Source organism: Coffea arabica, chromosome 11c (assembly GCF_036785885.1).
Source record: "Coffea arabica cultivar ET-39 chromosome 11c, Coffea Arabica ET-39 HiFi, whole genome shotgun sequence".
Classification (NCBI taxonomy): domain Eukaryota; kingdom Viridiplantae; phylum Streptophyta; class Magnoliopsida; order Gentianales; family Rubiaceae; genus Coffea; species Coffea arabica.
The window spans coordinates 40,110,518-40,128,422 of record NC_092330.1 but is presented as its reverse complement, the minus strand read 5'-3'; the positions used below and the strand labels follow the sequence as shown (position 1 = coordinate 40,128,422).

The 17,905-nt window shown below is 36.0% G+C and overlaps 2 protein-coding genes across 2 annotated transcripts; both read left to right on the top strand.

Annotated features, from left to right (window-relative positions):
• Positions 1–371: 371 nt before the first annotated feature.
• LOC113715530 (mediator of RNA polymerase II transcription subunit 25) lies at positions 372–8,239 on the top strand. The gene is made up of 15 exons (XM_027239756.2): positions 372–592; positions 1,068–1,098; positions 1,740–1,803; positions 1,974–2,104; positions 3,074–3,277; positions 3,373–3,438; positions 3,613–3,811; positions 4,596–4,666; positions 4,771–5,592; positions 6,147–6,200; positions 6,446–6,474; positions 6,670–6,738; positions 6,870–6,954; positions 7,250–7,336; positions 7,455–8,239. Exons 1-15 carry the CDS (start codon positions 471–473, stop codon positions 7,944–7,946), a joined length of 2,526 nt encoding a protein of 841 aa, XP_027095557.1. The 5' UTR covers positions 372–470; the 3' UTR covers positions 7,947–8,239.
• Positions 8,240–10,293: 2,054 nt separating this feature from the next.
• LOC140016939 (lysine histidine transporter-like 6) lies at positions 10,294–13,496 on the top strand. Its single transcript, XM_072071221.1, has 8 exons — positions 10,294–10,465; positions 10,559–10,695; positions 10,853–11,236; positions 12,098–12,491; positions 12,613–12,718; positions 12,814–12,905; positions 12,996–13,064; positions 13,244–13,496. The coding sequence occupies exons 1-8, from the start codon at positions 10,427–10,429 to the stop codon at positions 13,340–13,342; spliced, it is 1,320 nt and encodes a 439-aa protein (XP_071927322.1). The 5' UTR covers positions 10,294–10,426; the 3' UTR covers positions 13,343–13,496.
• The last annotated feature ends 4,409 nt before the right edge of the window (positions 13,497–17,905 follow it).

Here is a 17,905-nt window from a genome sequence, read left to right as displayed (position 1 = left end):
AAATTTTATTTTTAAATCATTTTCATTCAAAAACTATATTATTTTCTCGAGTTATAGCTATCACACATTGACAAGTGTTAAAAATGTATAAAAATAATATAAATTCAAAAACCATTTTTTCTCATTTTTCATACTGAAAATCGATATAATTCTGTATGAATAATTTTTTTTTGACTACTGAGATAAAAGTAGTAAGATGGTTTAAGACATTTTAATAAGTTTAGGGCTAAAAACAAAACAAAAATTGAAAGAAACTTTATAATTTGCCAAAATATAGAGGGCCCAAAATGAATTAGTCCTTCCGCCTTGTCATTCATCCAAGTGACGTCAGTCGAAATTGGCTCGTTCATCTGCATCCTTTTTCTTTTTCTATTTACTTTCAATTCCTTGCCTATAAAGCCCCAGTCGGACTACTAACTGACATAATTCCTAAAATTTCACGCACTGAACACACAGTGCCGAGTGTTCCTATGGCGACGGTGGTGGCTACGGCAGCGGGGGAGCGACATCTGATCGTAGCAGTCGAAGGCACGGCCGCTGTTGGTCCATTTTGGCACACCGTCCTTTCTGATTACCTTGAAAAAGTTATTAGGTATTAGTACCATATCTTCTGCCCTTTTAGTTTTTCTTAATTTTTGTTCTCCTCGAAAAACACGCAAATACACACTCATGTGCGTGCAAATAACGAAATGTAATGCTCGCTTGTACCTAACGATCATATTTTTATTTTGTAATTCTGCTAATTGGAACTTAGTTGTAACAAAATAGTTTTAGTATCGCAAATCTTTTGTTTTATTTCGTAATCTGTTGACTGGTACTGTATAATTGTGGAAATTGCAAAATTGAGCTGGATTCTGGTTTACAATTTTCCATGAATATGCGTTGTGATTTTGGAAAGGAGTGAAAGTCTTGTTATTTCTTTCATACTATGATCAAGTGCAGTAATGTGATTTGTGATAAGCTAAATTCGAATAAATGAATGTGAACAATGTCTATCTGTTATTTATTGCAATTATTCATACTTGCTGACTCACTCAATTATGTTGTTTCTTCTGAAAATTTTTCAGGAGTTTTTGCGCGAATGACTCAACAGGCCAGGTAAGTGTGTTCACAAAATATTTGCTTTGGTCTTGTGATAGTCGTTTTTTGTATTTTTGTCTGTGCTTATTTCTCTTACAAGACTGTTGTCAGCCGTTGCCATGTAATTTGCTCTGGTTTGTCTTAACACATATGGTTTTAGCTTAGTTGATGATTGTGTTATTCTGATTAATTAAATTCACTACTTTATGCCTTAGAATTTGAATTCTTATCTTGCTGTATGAGTTTTTGCGCTGCTCTGTTTGAGTACGAGCAACATAATGCTAAAGTTGAACATATTCTTGAGAAACACAGGAGTAAATGTGACTGACCAGTGGAAGCCATGTTCTTCTTAGACCCTATCCATTAATTAGGAATAAACTGATTTTTCTTGTCATTTGTCTGGTAGAAATAGTTTTACAAACCTCACTAGGACTTCTGGTGAATATTTTAAACTTCTTTTGTGCTGTCTTTAATATTCTTCAAGTAAATCTGCAAAGAACTGCAAGAACTTGCTCCTGTCCTTGTCTGAGGCTCTGCTCCCATTTGCTTTTGTACAGACCTTCATGTTTCTTGCTTTTTATCTGATAACTTGATTAAAATAGTGTTCAATACATTTTACTGGGTTGCTGAGTATTGCCATGCTCTGTTCAACTTTGCAGAAGCTGTCTGCTGCCAATGTCAACCTCTCTCTGGTCACGTTTAATAGTCATGGTCCATATAGTGGTGCGTATTTCTATCCTCTTTGCCATGCTCAAGGTTTTTGTTTGCCTTTTATAGAGTTATTGACCCATTGAGTAAAGTGACTTGAGCTCATAACTCTGGTTGAATATCTTAATTCTACTCATCGAGGTTTTTTCCATCCCGTTTTCCTTATTTTACCTTTTCCTATGCAGCCTGTCTGGTGCAACGAAGTGGTTGGACAAGAGATATTGATGTATTTTTCGAGTGGCTTTCAGCAATACCCTTTGGTGGTGGCGGTTTCAATGATGCTGCAATTGCAGAAGGGCTTGCTGAAGCTTTAATGGTTTGGATTGATTTTTAGACTCTTCGTATTTCTTCGATGTTTTAATTATTGGTTTATTTTCTTGAAATGAATGAATTTTTTTTATTGCTAATCTAATATGTCTACTTTAAGAGTAGCAAGATTCTTGTTACGTGAGGGCAGGTGCCTGCTTGTGCAGTGTTAACTTTCTCTTAGTTTTGTCCCTCTTCAAATTTCTGTTAACTAGGGACTTGCATGATCAAAATTTTAACTACAACTGCAATTTTGAATCTTACCAGTGGTCAAATTTCCTAATCTTTGTCAGTTTAGATGGATTTATCTGTACTTGGAAGTGATTCATAGTTAAATCTATAAGACAGACATTTCCTCTAATGCTTTTTTCTTCTTTCTGTTGTCATTTTTGATCTTTTGTTTATAATTTCATAAGATAAGGTGATCAGGGCAGTTTGTCATAGAAATTTCAGTTTGTTGTTTACAATGATGTTTGACCTTGTTTTGTTAGACAAGGTTATTGTTTGTTGGTTTTATTTTGGAGTTGATAGGATTTGATGCAGGAGCTTTACAAGGGTTACACGGTATATAAGTTACAATTCCTCAATGTTTCTGTTCATGGATATAACTTAAAAAGTTTTGGCTATTTCAGTGCTCTGAGTGATAATAAAATTCTGATTTCTCTTGTCTGCATGTTGACAGCTGTAGTTTTAAGTTGATCTTATTCAATATTGTATTTATTGGTTTTATGCTCCTAATTCTGGTACAAAAACGACTCTCTTGGTATATGGTGTACAATCAATAGTGTGCTGTGCTTTTCAAATGTGTAGGCATATACTTTGTCCAATCTCATCACTAACATGTTGAGATCTATGAGAACTCCCTATTATATCTACTTTCAACTGGAAAATGATATTACGATAAAAGACTATTCTGATAAGTTACACGTATTGATTCAAGAAACTAATTTTCTGAGGAAATTTTCGCGTGTTATTGCAGATGATTTCTTCTAAAAATGGAAATCAAACTCAACAAAATCTGGATAGCCATAAACACTGTATCCTTGTTGCTGCCAGTAACCCTTATCCATTGCCTACACCGGTTTATCGGCCGCGACAGAATGTTGAGCAGAGTGAGAACACAGAAATTCAATCAGACGGTCGACTTTCTGATGCTGAGACAGTTGCAAAGTCATTTGCTCAGGTAGTGACAGAGTTGAAGCTTCCTTTTTCTTGGTCATTCTTCATTGTCCTACAGTCCGTTTTGAGCAATTACAGAAGTTATCACCGTTCTTGCAGTGCAATATCTCCTTGTCAGTTATTTGTCCAAAGCAGCTTCCCAAGCTAAAAGCAATTTATAATGCGGTAAGTGTGGGAAATATACGCAATTTGTTATTAATGAGTTTAAATATTGATAATGATGAAAATCAAGAGTATAGCTTATGTAACATATTCCCATTTACCAAAGAAGATTCGTAGTTGTTGTGTTTTATCATCTTTTTTTTTCTGTTTTTTATTTTTTTTATTTTGTTAATACAGGGAAAGCGAAATCCTCGAGCGCCAGATCCACCTGTTGACAATGGCAAGAATCCTCATTTTCTTGTTCTCATATCAGAGAATTTTATAGAGGCTCGTGTGGCTTTAGGTCGCTCAGGAATGACAAATATATCAACACAAAGCCCTGTTAAAGTCGATGCAGCTTCTGTTTCTGGGCCACCTTCGACATCTGTTCAGTCAGGTTTTTTTTTGCTTGGAAACACTATTTGCAGGGCCTCAATCATTTTTCACAGATCCAAATTTCTAACATGGATGAAAAGATGAGGATGAATTTGATGTTTGTGGTCATTAGTCAGGGAACAAATTCTGTTTTGCTTTAGTCAAGTAATTTCAAGTTAATCTGCTATGTCAAAGGATGAAGATCAACATTCTCTTTCTAACTACATGGCAAACACGTCTCATACTTTTTGTCTTTTAACATTGCATCTACTCCTCCCTTGTGTGCTGAGGGTCAGAAAGTTTGCTCATACAATGGCAATAATTAGGTCAATCCTGATCTCTCTAGAGGCTCGTCAATTAGTTGTATTTTGGTAATGGCAGCATGTCCGCACTTGTCTAAGTGCTCGTAAATATAGAGATTTTAACACCTTCTATTACACTTCCATTAGAGATCTCCTAGAATTCGGATTCAGGTTGAAAAGGCAGTAGCTAATTTTTCCTATTATGCACTTATCAACATGACCATTTTTACAAGCTTCTATAGAATGTAAAAAGGATTTTAGTATTATTCTTTATTGCTAAATTGGAGATAAAAATTCGTCCAAAAAGCATCAGAAGAATAGATGTCATTGCTTGCATAACTAAATGAAATAATAATGCTTAAACTTGGATAAAACATTTATTGAGACTTTATGGAGTTACATAGGCATTGCATATCTGTTGGAGGAGAATCATGAATCCAAAATATACTGTAGTCTTTCATGTCATTCTTGGTGGTTTCTAACCTCTTAATACTTTCCTTTCAGCAAATGCTGGAGCTGTCGTGAATCGGCAACCCGGTTCTGTTGGAACCATCCCACCTGCTGTTGTGAAAATTGTAAGACAGAAATCTCATTTCTTGATAGCTATGACGTGAAGAATGTCAATTTTGTAGTTTCTATGTCAATAATTATGGAACACGTCTGATATGTTACATTTTAGGAGCCAACCACTGTGACATCCATGAGCGGACCTACATTTCCACATGTTCCATCAGTTCCTCGGGCTTCCTCGCAACCTATTCCAAACTTGCAAACTTCTTCGCCTATATCTGCATCTCAGGACATGGTATCAACTAATGAAAATATTCAAGAGATGAAACCAATTGTTAGTAGTATGACACAGTCACTACGTCCTGTGGGTGCTGCTCCAGCAAATGTGAGAATTTTGAATGATGTTGCCCAAGCACGGCAAGCTTTTGCAGGAGGAACTTCTATGGGACTTCAGTCCATGGGAGGGACACCTATTCTCTCCAACATGATATCGAGTGGGATGACATCTTCTATTCCTGCTGCTCAAACTCTAATATCATCTGGGCAATCAGGTGTTACATCAGTATCTGGGTCGGCGCCAGTAGCAGGAAATGCACAGGGTGCACAGAATCCAGCTCCTGCATCATTTCCTACTACAACCTCGAATGTATCTGGGTCTTCAAACCTTAGCATGTCTCAGCCATTGAGTAACCACCAAGGAGGTGTTAGCATGGGTCAAACTGTTCCTAGCATGAGCCAAGGGAATTTGACAGGTACGCAAATGGTACAGAGTGGCATGACCATGAATCAAAACATGATGGGTGGCATTGGGGCATCCGGTATTCCTTCTGGAACTGGAACAATGATTCCTACTCCAGGAATGTCACAGCAAGTTCAGCCAGGAATGCAGCCTCTTGGTGTTAATAACAATGCTGGAGCTAATATGCCATTGCCTCAGCAAACATCAAATACGTTGCCATCAGCACAATCAAAATACGTCAAAGTCTGGGAGGTACGTTTATGTAACAAAGAAAAAGGGATGGAATTTTATGATAATAAGCTGTTAGAGGTTGGTAGCATGTCTGACTCACCTACTTGTCAGCTTTTTCGGCTCAAATTTCTGTTTTCACAGGTGTAAAATAGAGTATAATGTTCTTCCTTTTCTGGACAATAAAAATGTGGTCAAAGCATGACAAGACTGAGATACACGGTGCATCAGCAAAGAACCAGCAACATTTTTTTGTTTTTTGGGGGAGGGGAAGGAGATTTGTAAAGTATTGGCCTCATACTTTGTTTGCTAATTCAGTGTTGTGTGGGCCAGACTTCAGAAAGGCTAAAGGGGGTTAACATGACATAGCGGTTGAAGTTAGTGTGAATTGTTGGCTTGATTAGGTCTTGTAGTGTTTCAAATATGTATGTGGTTTACTAGTTAGTGTAGAGAACTGAGATTACTGTTTCAGATGAATATACATTTCTTTTGACAGAATCTCTGGAACTATATATATGTAGTTAGTCTTAGCCTGACTTGAAGCATGCAATAACTGAACTTATTGCTGAATGATGCAGGGAAACTTATCTGGGCAGAGGCAAGGGCAGCCTGTTTTCATTACCAGATTAGAGGTATGGATAAACGGATTTGCTGATTCTTGGTAAAGAGTTTGATGTTTCTTCTTTCTAGTCTTTTTTATATTTGTAACCAATTTTATTATAGCAAATGACTGCTCTAGAGGGACCTTTCTAAGTCATCCCCATGTGATATATAGCATTTTGTTGTAAATCATAGTTTCTCCTTGGCTTCTTTCTTAATAAATGTTGATAACTACTTGATTTGCTTTTGAACTTTTTATTTAATTCAACTGTTTCAGGGATATAGGAGTGCCTCGGCTTCTGAGACGTAAGGCTATGAAGTCCCTGATGCTAAATAAGTTTTTTTTTTCTTTTGTCATTTCACGTCTTCTTATAATTGATATTGCAAGTGACTGGGTGTTTGTCAATCTGATTTTGATCTATCCCAGCTTTATTTCTTTGATAATATCTATTTGCACTAGGATGACTAGTTTTCTGTTGTGCTTGGAAATTGTTTTTTCAGGCTTGCGGCAAATTGGCCACCAACCATGCAGATAGTACGTCTTATATCACAGGACCACATGAATAACAAGTAATCATTATTTTGGCGGAGCTATAGTTTCTCCTTCAGCACTTTAGTAATAGAATAGAGTCTTTAACCTTTATCTTTTAGTACTTATGACCGATACATTTATTCTACTTCATTGTTTCCTTGTCTGTCAGGCAATATGTGGGAAAGGCAGACTTTCTAGTATTTCGGGCAATGAATCAGCATGGGTTTCTTGGGCAGCTGCAAGAAAAGAAGCTTGTAAGTACCCTGAAAGACTTAATATATACATCGAGCTAGATAGATAGTATATGGGTTCCATAAATGAGATGAAGGTACTCCAACGTCTTGGGAGTGCTGGCGACATGTATGGGTTATGTTGGTGCTTGACTTATTCTGCTTATTTATTTTCATTTCCTGCTGTTACTATGACTATGAAAAGCTTTTGTTTATACATATTTTTCAAATGCTTTTTTTTTTTTACCATGTTGGATTTATGTAATTTTAATTTCCTGGCTTCCTAATGTTCTTTCTTTTTGGTTTCGGAAAATATCAGTGTGCAGTAATACAGTTACCATCACAAACACTGCTGCTCTCTGTTTCTGACAAAGCCTGTCGCTTGATTGGGATGCTTTTTCCTGGGGTAAGATGTTAGTGCTTCTATTGATTTAAGCTGTAACCGGATTAACTAGAGCATAAGACTTGGAATTGCTTTTGATACTACTTTCTTCTTGTGACAATAAAATCACTCTTTGTTTCAGGACATGGTTGTGTTTAAGCCTCAGATACCGAGTCAGCAACAACAGCAGCAACTGCAACAACAGCAACATCAGCAGCTACAGGCACAGCAGCATCCTCAGTTGCAGCAACAGCAGCTGCAACAGCTACAGCAGCAACAATCACTTCCACAGCTGCAGCAGCAGCAGCAGCACATGCCACAGTTACAGCAGCAACAGCAACCTCTGGCACAACTACAGCAGCAGCCCCTTGCTCAGATGCAACAGCAGCAACCGCTAATGCCATTGCAGCAACAACAGCAGATGCCACAGCTACAACAGCAGCAACAAATCCCGCAGTTACAACAGCAGCAACAAATTCCACAGCTGCAACAACCACAACAGCAGCAACAGATGGTTGGGACAGGATTGGGCCAACCTTACATGCAAGGCCCTGGCCGATCACCACTAATGTCTCAGGGACAAGTCTCATCACAAGGACCTCCAACCATGTCTGGAGGACCCTTCATGAGTTGATTTTGGTGTAAGTAGTCCAAAGCTGCCTATTTGGCATAGTTAACATTCCTGTGCAGTTGATTGGGTCTCAGAAATGCTCGTAGTATTCATGATTTAGGGTAGCTTTAACTGTGTGTGCGGGAAGAGCATGTATGGTTCCTGTATCGTTCTTCTGACGCTAGAATGCATGCTTGGTATTCTTCTCGAATAATTTGAGTCTTTTTTTAATCTTATTTTAATTTTGTTTTGTGCTTGTACAAATATAACAAAGAGCGTTCATTTACAGAGAGCAGACTCTGGTTGATTACACAAAATATGCGTCATTTGTACTTTTTGAGGAATGAGGATCACTGACATAAAGTTACTGGGAGTGGGTATACATCAATTGAAAGATTTTAAGTAGGCCTCCACCACCTTTAGGCTTCACGAATGTACGCCCTGACGTTTTCCGGTTCCATTCATCATTTGAAACTATTGCTTCCTAAAGCATTATGCCCTGTAATCATTTTGAGATGGTTATTGGTCACCCACCAACTAATCTCCCTCTAGTGCAAATCTCGAAATACTTCACCTTAATTTTATCTTTCATATGATAATTGTAGCCTTCAGAAGCATTTCCTAATCATGTATGTTTCCCTTTTTAAAAAAAAAAAAAAAGGAAAAGATTCTTAAGGCTGCCTGCCACCATGGCAAACGTAAATAAGAAGATTTTACACGTCTCGATGCTCTGCTCTGCAAAATGGGTATCCACTTATAGAACTTTACCGGAAATTTTCTTATTTTTTTACTTATTGTTTAATGATAATAATAATTACTCTACTCTCATATTATGGGCGAGGCGAGGGAGTCTAATTGGACTTGCACGGCTGTTCGTCGGACAAAGTCCTTCATTATTATTATTTTGGTTACATATGAATTACGAATTTCCAGTCTAGAACTCAGATGCTTACGTGCGAATAATCCAGTGGAAGAAGAGCTTTTCCTGGTTGTTGGTAGTGGACTGCCCAGTCTAACCCCACGTCCCAACCAAAACATAAGGGAACGTTGCCGTAGGAATCCTGAACGAGGTTTTCTTGGAGATGATGTGTGTTGTGTTTTCTTGTCTTTTCATTAACGTGTCTGGGATTTTATTTTTCCTTCTCATCACAGACAAAAGTCAGTACCAGCCAGCCATTGATTAACGTACAAGTGTAGGCCATTAAAATTCATTGTAGGATTAATCGTATTTGTTGCTTTCGAGGAAATTTAAGTAAATTAGAGATGGCCATCCATGATATTGTTGGTCAGGTAACACTCTCTTTTAAGACTCTTACGAGTTTAGTTTTTTTTTTTTTTTTTTTTGGGAGGGGGAGCAAAAGGGCTTTTACAGTTGTAACAAATTATACATACTACATTGCAACTTTAATTTTCTGTCTTCAATCGTGATAAAGAAGTTTGTTTGGTAATTTAAAAAGAAACAAGAACTTCTAAGATATCAACGGCGAAAAACGATCATATCTTTTTTTAAAATATTTTCTTGTAGTGGTTATCAAACATTGCACGAGGTAGAAAATTATTGAACCAGACAATTAGAAGTAGATGACTATATGTTATTCAATTTAGGAACGTCCTTTAGTGCAAAAGCTTGTTACCACATACATGGCCACTTTAATTATTTATCAGAGTTATATTTGCATTTACCCTTTTTTTTTATATATATTTGCATTTGTCAATTATCACGCATTAAACCTTGGAATTAAATGCAAAGCTTTCATGGCAAGACGGACAATGACAAGTTTCCAATGAAAATCTGAATCTTTTAAATTATTGAATTGTTAAATACTAATTTAATATATTTTAGTGTATATCATATTAAGTGATAAGTAAATGGTTTATCACTTTATTTTTTGGAACAAGTTTTGCCTAACAAATTCAATGCCACTTAATTAATTCAAATGTTCGACTTTTTATTATCAAGCATGTTTGAATATGTTAAGATCTGAAATTATTCAATTTAAATGCTGAATTAAGTTAACTAAGTGATTGTTTTATGTGCATAATTCTCGTATGATTTAAAAATGTACGAGTACTTACAAAATGGCAAATCGTATATTAAGAACGTTGCGAGAATTACAGCTGATATGGTGAACTCTTAAGCCTCTATTTTTTTGAATCTCACGCAATTCTCCTTCTCTTAGGCAGCCAAATCGACTCGTATTTTCGTGAACTTAGGTCTATTTTAGTATTTTGTGATTTTTTTTTTTTTTGGTAATGCTATTTTACTATTTTGTGATGCTACTAACCTAAATAATTTCAGGTGCATGTGGAAGGAAATCGTTGTCGGTCTGACTAGTAAAAGCTAAGAAGCGAGAAAGCAAAGTAAAGATCACCAATGAACAATGCTGCTTTTTTTCTTGTCAGTTGTTACTACAAGACTAACTCAGTCATCATCAACCACCACAAATAAATGCTGAGGAGAACAAGAATTCCTTGTGCTCTCTTTCTTTGAAAAACTAGCAAACATGGTTTCAGCTTCTCCTCCACCTCCTCCAGCTCCAAAGGTTTATTGCATGCCATAATACATGCACTAATTTCAAGCTCTATAAATTTCTTGAACATTAAATTTGAGCTTCATGAGTATTGGCTTCTTGCAGGAAATTCCAGATGATAGGTGGGAAGAAGATGGACCCCCAAGAGAAGCCAAATGGTGGTACTCAACCTTTCACACTGTCACAGCCATGGTTGGTGCTGGTGTTCTCGGCCTCCCTTATGCCATGGCTTACTTAGGCTGGTATGCACCCTGCTCTTAGTTTTCATGTCTCAGTTAATAGGTGCACCATATTTTTCATGGGATGCCAAGTACACTTTGTCGAAATTTTCCATTTGCATCCCAAAAAAATTTGATGATGGTTCATGTTTTTGTTTTGTTTTCCTTTTGCATCTTTCAGGGGACCAGGGACAGTGGTGATGATATTTTCGTGGTGCATCACCTTAAATACAATGTGGCAGATGATTCAGTTGCATGAATGTGTACCCGGAGTTCGATTTGATCGGTACTATGATCTTGGAAGACATGCTTTTGGACCAAAATTTGGGCCATGGATTGTGCTCCCTCAGCAGCTGATTGTTCAGGTTGGCTGTGACATTGTTTATATGGTTACCGGAGGAAATTGTCTTAAGAAATTTGTGGAGATAACTTGTACAAATTGCACCAGACTCAAGGAATCATACTGGATTTGCATCTTTGGAGCCCTCCATTTCTTCCTCTCTCAACTACCTAACTTCAATTCTGTGTCTGGTGTTTCTTTGGCAGCTGCAATCATGTCTTTGAGGTACTTGCTGATTTCATTTGCCAACTGAGGGGCCTGACCAACCACTTTATGCGTATAATGTTGATAATTTTCATCTCACCAACGTAAAGTTGTCTCAGTACTATCAGTTTGTGATTTTGTAACTTTGAACTCAAGGCAGAAATCTATGTTCTGCTAGTTAGGTAGTCTTACAATTCTATAGTTCAGCTTTTGAGAAACTTGGCACTCAATCATTGCAAGTAAGATCAATCTATTGTTGTGCAGGGTTCTGGGGTAAGTGGACCATCTACTTTACTTTTTGTTGAAAAATTCGATTGCGAATCTTTTACTCAAAAAATAGACATGTAACTTGTGGAATGGTATGGCACAGCTAATTAATTCGCTGGTTGCTCTGATTCACAGAGGAAAGGAATTTTATCTAGATAATGAGTTTAGGACACGTCTGAGAGAGAGATGCATAGAAAATTAGATTATTCATCGATAAGGAATAGAAGCTAAAGTCTAACTTAACTTGAACTTGCGAAAGTGCTTCTTGACGTAAACTTCCAAAGAAGCCATCTTTTGCAGTCGGAATAGATTAATAACTTCTCTCAGGATGGTAGTCATACTAATACAAGAGCATGCTTTGTAACTATATTGTTGAAATTCTGTCCTTTTTGGCAAGTACCATTGAAATTTATTCTTCAGGACTAGCAATATCCTAATCAGGACTCCCAAAGGTGATTTTGGCTATTGCGTCCATGTTTTGAGAAGCTGGAAATGGATATCAAAATATCTGTAACATTATGAAAGTAGTTTTTGCTGAAACAGGCTATGTAGACACTTTTGCTTACGTTAGAATCATCCTATTCTATATCACCCGAAATTCTTGTACCGTGGCAGCTATTCAACTATAGCCTGGGTGGCTTGCTTGAGTCGAGGGAGGGTTCCAAATGTGAACTATGGATACAAGAAAGCTAGTGCAGCTGATTCAATGTTCCGCGTCTTCAATGCATTGGGTCAGATAACATTTGCCTATGCTGGTCATGCTGTGGTCCTTGAGATTCAGGCCACCATTCCTTCCACACCTGAGAAGCCCTCAAAAGTTCCCATGTGGAAAGGTGCCTTGGGGGCCTATTTCATCAATGGAATATGCTATTTTCCAGTTGCTTTCATCGGATACTGGGCATTCGGCCAAGACGTTGCTGACAATGTGTTAGTTGGACTTCAGAGACCTTCATGGCTTATTGCTGCTGCTAACCTGATGGTGGTTGTCCATGTCATAGGCAGCTATCAGGTATCATTGAAACTGATATCTCAAGTTCAATCCGTTTGAATTACCTTTTCTTCCATGCAATTGATTTCATTCTTGAGTATATAGCTGGAGGTACAACTAACAAGAGAAAAAAACACTGCAGGTTTACGCAATGCCAGTGTTTGATTTAATTGAGCGATCAATTGTCAAAAGATCCAGGATCCCACCTGGAATGATTCTAAGACTCATCGTCCGTTCTACCTATGTTGGTAAGAATCTCTAATGACTGTAAAGAGACAGCGCTGACAATCATTTCTCTGGTCTCTATGTTGTTGTTGACTGAATGTGTTGTTCAATCTGGCAGCTTTCACTTTATTCGTTGGCGTCACTTTCCCTTTCTTTGGGGATCTTCTTGGTTTCTTTGGTGGATTTGGTTTTGCTCCCACTTCTTATTTTGTAAGCGCTACTAGTCTCCATCAAATTTATTCTTGTTTGAAGATTTTGGGTCACAAAGGAATCCACTTATCTGGGGTGCTTTTTTGGCAGCTTCCAAGCATAATCTGGTTAAAACTCATGAAACCAAGAAGATTTAGCGTCTCATGGTTTATCAATTGGGTAAGCACGATTGCATAGAACGTAGTCAGCTAATTGTAGTTAACAAGGGAAAACTGAAAACATGGCTGACGACAAAATGGCCTAATCTCTGTTTGCAGCATATGATGGCAAAAGAAAGATGATGAACAAAATCTACAGATGCATCTTTCATTAACTTCTGATTATTTCATTGATTGCAGTCATGCATTTTCATCGGAATGTTTATCATGATTGCTTCAACTGTTGGTGGGCTGCGGAATATTGTTGCTGATTCCTCCACTTACAAGTTCTACACCTGAAGATGGTCTGTCATTAACCAATAGAAGCATCCAAATATTAGCCTAGCTAAAGTTTCTCCTCTTTATTTGGCACTTGGGTATCATAAGCTCGGGAACACTTCTGTAACTCTTATCATTTTACCAAAGAAAACAAGTCCCTAGTCCCTACAAATTATATGATGTGTTCCTTGGGTGAGGTGAATTTTGGCACTTCGATTCCATAAACAATGGCATCGATTCCTTCATAAACAATGAGTTACATAAAAGGGTAACACAACACCCTGTGTGGTTTGCATAATACTACATGATCATTCTAAAGTTTCCAAAAAAATGATATGATTCCCTTGTAGTTTTGCGTAAAATAAAAATGGACGGAAAGCATTTTTGGCTGGTGACAGAGACGCACTTTTGCATTTGATGCAAGTATAATAACAACTTATTCCTTCTACATAAATATCCATGCAACTTCTTGTAATTTTTTTTATCTATTCACATAATCTCCCCTATAATTTGATGCAAAGTGATTAGACCCTTATTCATCATTGAGTTCTCAAATAAGGGCAGTATTATGGCATTTCAACTAACAACATTATGAAATTTTGTTAAAATTAATTTTTATTTTACATAAAACTATAGGAAAGTAACGTGGATATTTAGAAATCTTAGGAGATCATGTAGTATTATGCAAAAGCACAAGGGCGACATAAATAATTTATTCAAGATAAAAATCATTATCAGTAACAACAAAGCTAGTTGTGTGGTTTCATTTCCTAGCTATGTCCTTCATTTAGCTTCAAGCATGTCTCTACTCTACAAAATCTTGAGAGCATTATTTCATCTGTGTAGGTGATCAAATTAACTGCCCGCAAACCGTAATCAGTGAGAATTAACATACGGAACTCAAGAAATATTTAGCATCCTTATCAAGTGATGTACAACATAGGAAGCTAAACTACTAAGAAAGTCTAAGCTGGAGCTTATCTTCATCCACTGTGCAATATAGCTTGGAGAATCATTGGACAAAATATTTCCAAAAAATTGCTACAAAAAGCACATTAGATACCAACTTTAGAGGCAAGGGTCCCGAAGGATTTCTTAGGTAAGGAAAAGCTAAATCAATCACAGCCTAAAGTGTGATGCCTATAATTTAATCTTATAACCACACAGTAAATATTGAGCTTAGTTGGTATTAAAATGTTTCTTGTTGGATAAATTTTGTACATAGGTAATGGTTTACAGTGGCATCGTTTTTTGGTAAGTGGGAATCAAAACCTTCTACTTACAATCTCTTTCTTTTGCTATCCAACCCAACCTTCCTGTGATTTATAATTGCACTTTGTATCCCTAATAAATTGTAAGCCTTCTTGAAGTCTTGTAGACAATAAGACAGAATAAATTACCTTGGTGAAAAAAAAAAGTTAAAGAAAATAGGGGCATATACGGGACTGAGAAAGAAATTAATAGGCTATATAGGATTGATTTCAAAGAAACACCTACTCCCTCCGTCCCACTTTGTTAGTCTTGTTTTCCTTTTTCGTCTGTCCCAAATTGTAGTCCACTTTCCCATTAAAAAATGTAGTAATCTTTCAAATTATCTAAAATACCCTTATTAAATATCTTGTTATTAATACATTGTTATTAAATACTCACCCACTACATTGAATACATTGAGTTTTTCCAATACATTGAATACATTGACTACATTGATTAGCATAAGGGTATTTTAGGAAATTATTAATCTAAATTTATGTTTCCAACCAAATTAATTACACTTTCTTAATCTGTGTGAAAAAAAAATCAAGACTAACAAAACGGGACGGAGGGAGTACTTTGTTTGTGGTTCCGTCAAAATTAGTGCGCTCTTAAAAGGCAAAAATTGGAAATGATTACTCATTACCAAGCTTTACGAACTCTAAGGCAGGCCTCAGCTTCTTTAATTTGGAAGATGACCAGACTGAACACTTTTTTTCTGCTTTAAAATGGAAAGTTGGAAGCTTGTCTTTCACTTTAGAAAAGATGAAAGCATCTTCTTTTTTATTAGTATAGATATATTATTACCACATTAATGTCGAGGAAAAGTAGAAACAAAGGTGGTCTAGTTTAACCCATAACAAAACACCAAGGACTGACAAAATAAATATTCTTAATTTGGTCTAAAAAGTTTGTGGAAGTAAGAAAAGCAGCTCATATTAATTGTTATCTCAGAAAGGGCCCGTCAGAGATCAAAAAGGCAAAACAGATGTAGGTCAGGAGTTGAGGTTAACAAAGGCAAAAATTAAAATCGAGATGCTTTAGTAATCTCCTTTATGTACAATTCCATAAAGCATTGGAAAAAACTAAAGTGTTTGGATGGACCAAATCAGCTCAAGCAGAATTTTCCAAAGCACGAAAGGCCAAAGTTGATGAGTATAGTATACGTAGTGATCCAATCACAGGCATCGTGCGTGGAATGTTTTATCAACACATTAAAGAAAATGAGCACTAGTAACTAAAAATATGTTATCCTAGAAGAAGCCCACTAATGATTTGACACAACTTGGATCTTGTCCTTGTACTCAACAAAAATTTCTCTCTCAAAGAATGGAAACAAGTTAGCCGCCTGGATGTCAGCAAAGTCCAAGTCTTGTGCAACACTAGTGTCTTTCCTTTTAATTTGTAATCATTTACTTATTTATTTGTTCTGTAATTAATTGAGAAGGAGAATAGTACTGCAACAGGCTGAGAATTAGATTGGCTGGATTTCTGTTCCAAAAGAGATTCAGGAATTAAATAGGCCGACTTCCATAGAATGGTTGAACAACGTGGGAAGCCATGGAAAACTTTTCGTTTGGATTGCTATTTTTAAAAGTTTTTATAAAAAAAAATGTATTATAACAATTTGATGTATGTGAGATTCAAATATAATTAAAAAATATATTCATAAAAACTATAAAAATTTTTCTGTAAAAAATAACAATCCAAATAAGACTAGTTTTGCATGGAGTCAATCGCAGTGACCGCCAACTTAAAAAAAAAAAAAATCAAGGTAAATATATTAACTAAACCTTGTATAGTGCAGCTTGAGCCTTTGCTCATTAGGTGTAAATTTTTACACAAGTTTAATATAATTCATTATCGTTTCCGGAAAAAAAAAAAAAACTAAACCAACATGTATTGGCTTGACTTCAAATTCATGCTTAACAATTGTCTCTCTCTCTCGTTACTATAACACAAGCATATTTCCCTTTCGCAAGATTAAAGTGTCTCGTCTCAATGCTCCCTTTTCCAGCCCTAACCCAAAAAAGGCTAGATAATATCATAGAGTCATTCATTCAAAAGAAGCACTAAAATATATGCACATAAAAAGCATCTTCACGTATCTTTCTACATTTGTTTGTGCTTCATTGTTTGGTCGTTTCCCGGAAAAGATCTAAAAGCTAAATTTTGGCGCACCATGCTGGTTGCTATCTACAATGAAGTCATCAAATTCGGGTACTGTATTTTATAACACCATCTACCCCAAGTAATTTATTGCTTTCAATGATTAATTACTTTCCCTACTCTTCCACTTTGTCATGTATTTTATGAGTAAATTTTATATACACTGTGAGTGTATACATCATTATGAATGACATATGAACAAAATTTTAATTTCAAATTCAAATTTTACATATATATTATATATTTAACTATGATAATGTATACTCCATATTTTATTGTTAAATCGTCATTGTCTAAATCAAGAAAAAGAACCCTTTTGCATAGCATTTGTTGCATTATCTAATATCAACCGGTAGCAAGTAGCAACAAATATTTTGTAAGTTATTTGTCCAAATATATTTGCTTATATCACCATTACAATTTCCAATACACCTTTTTATCTTCCCAATTACCTTTTTATCTCACATACATCACATCACAAAAAGTGCTACAGTAAAAATATCTCAAATAACTTACAATCCAAACACACTCATTATTTGTATTTGGTAACACGGCAAACAAGACAGAGTTTAAATTTTAACCTGGGCCGATCTAATGCTTGATTTGACAAAAAGACGTGTAGATCCATTGGGATTAACTGTTTTTGAAAAATTTTATTATAATAAAGTTTTTATAGTATATTTTAGAAAATATTTCGAAATATTTAAGAGTAGAAGAGTTTTTAGAATATATTTTAAAATATTTTTTAAACATTAAAAAAAATTTAGAATATTTTTTTAGATTACCTTTTAGAATACTTTTTAAAAATTTTAATAGTATTTGAAAAACTAATTTTTAAAAAACTCTTGAATCCAAAGAGAACCTGTAATCGATAAATGACCAATTATTGCAGTTGACAGTCTTACTGTACAAGGTGAGTTGCCAGTTTTCCTCGATAAAATGTAGGTCTTCTGTGGTCAAGAACATTTGTACTAGCTTCTTTATTGGCAGCATGGATTAACTGAAAATTTGTGAGAATTTTACAGAAATGCAGGAAAAGGGCAAAGAACCGCACTTTACAGAAAATGTGTTGATCTGAATGAAACAGGGGAATCCTCTTTGGCCATATTATGCGTCTTATCATATTTACATATTACCAAAGCTATAGTAGTCAAAGAGAAAATC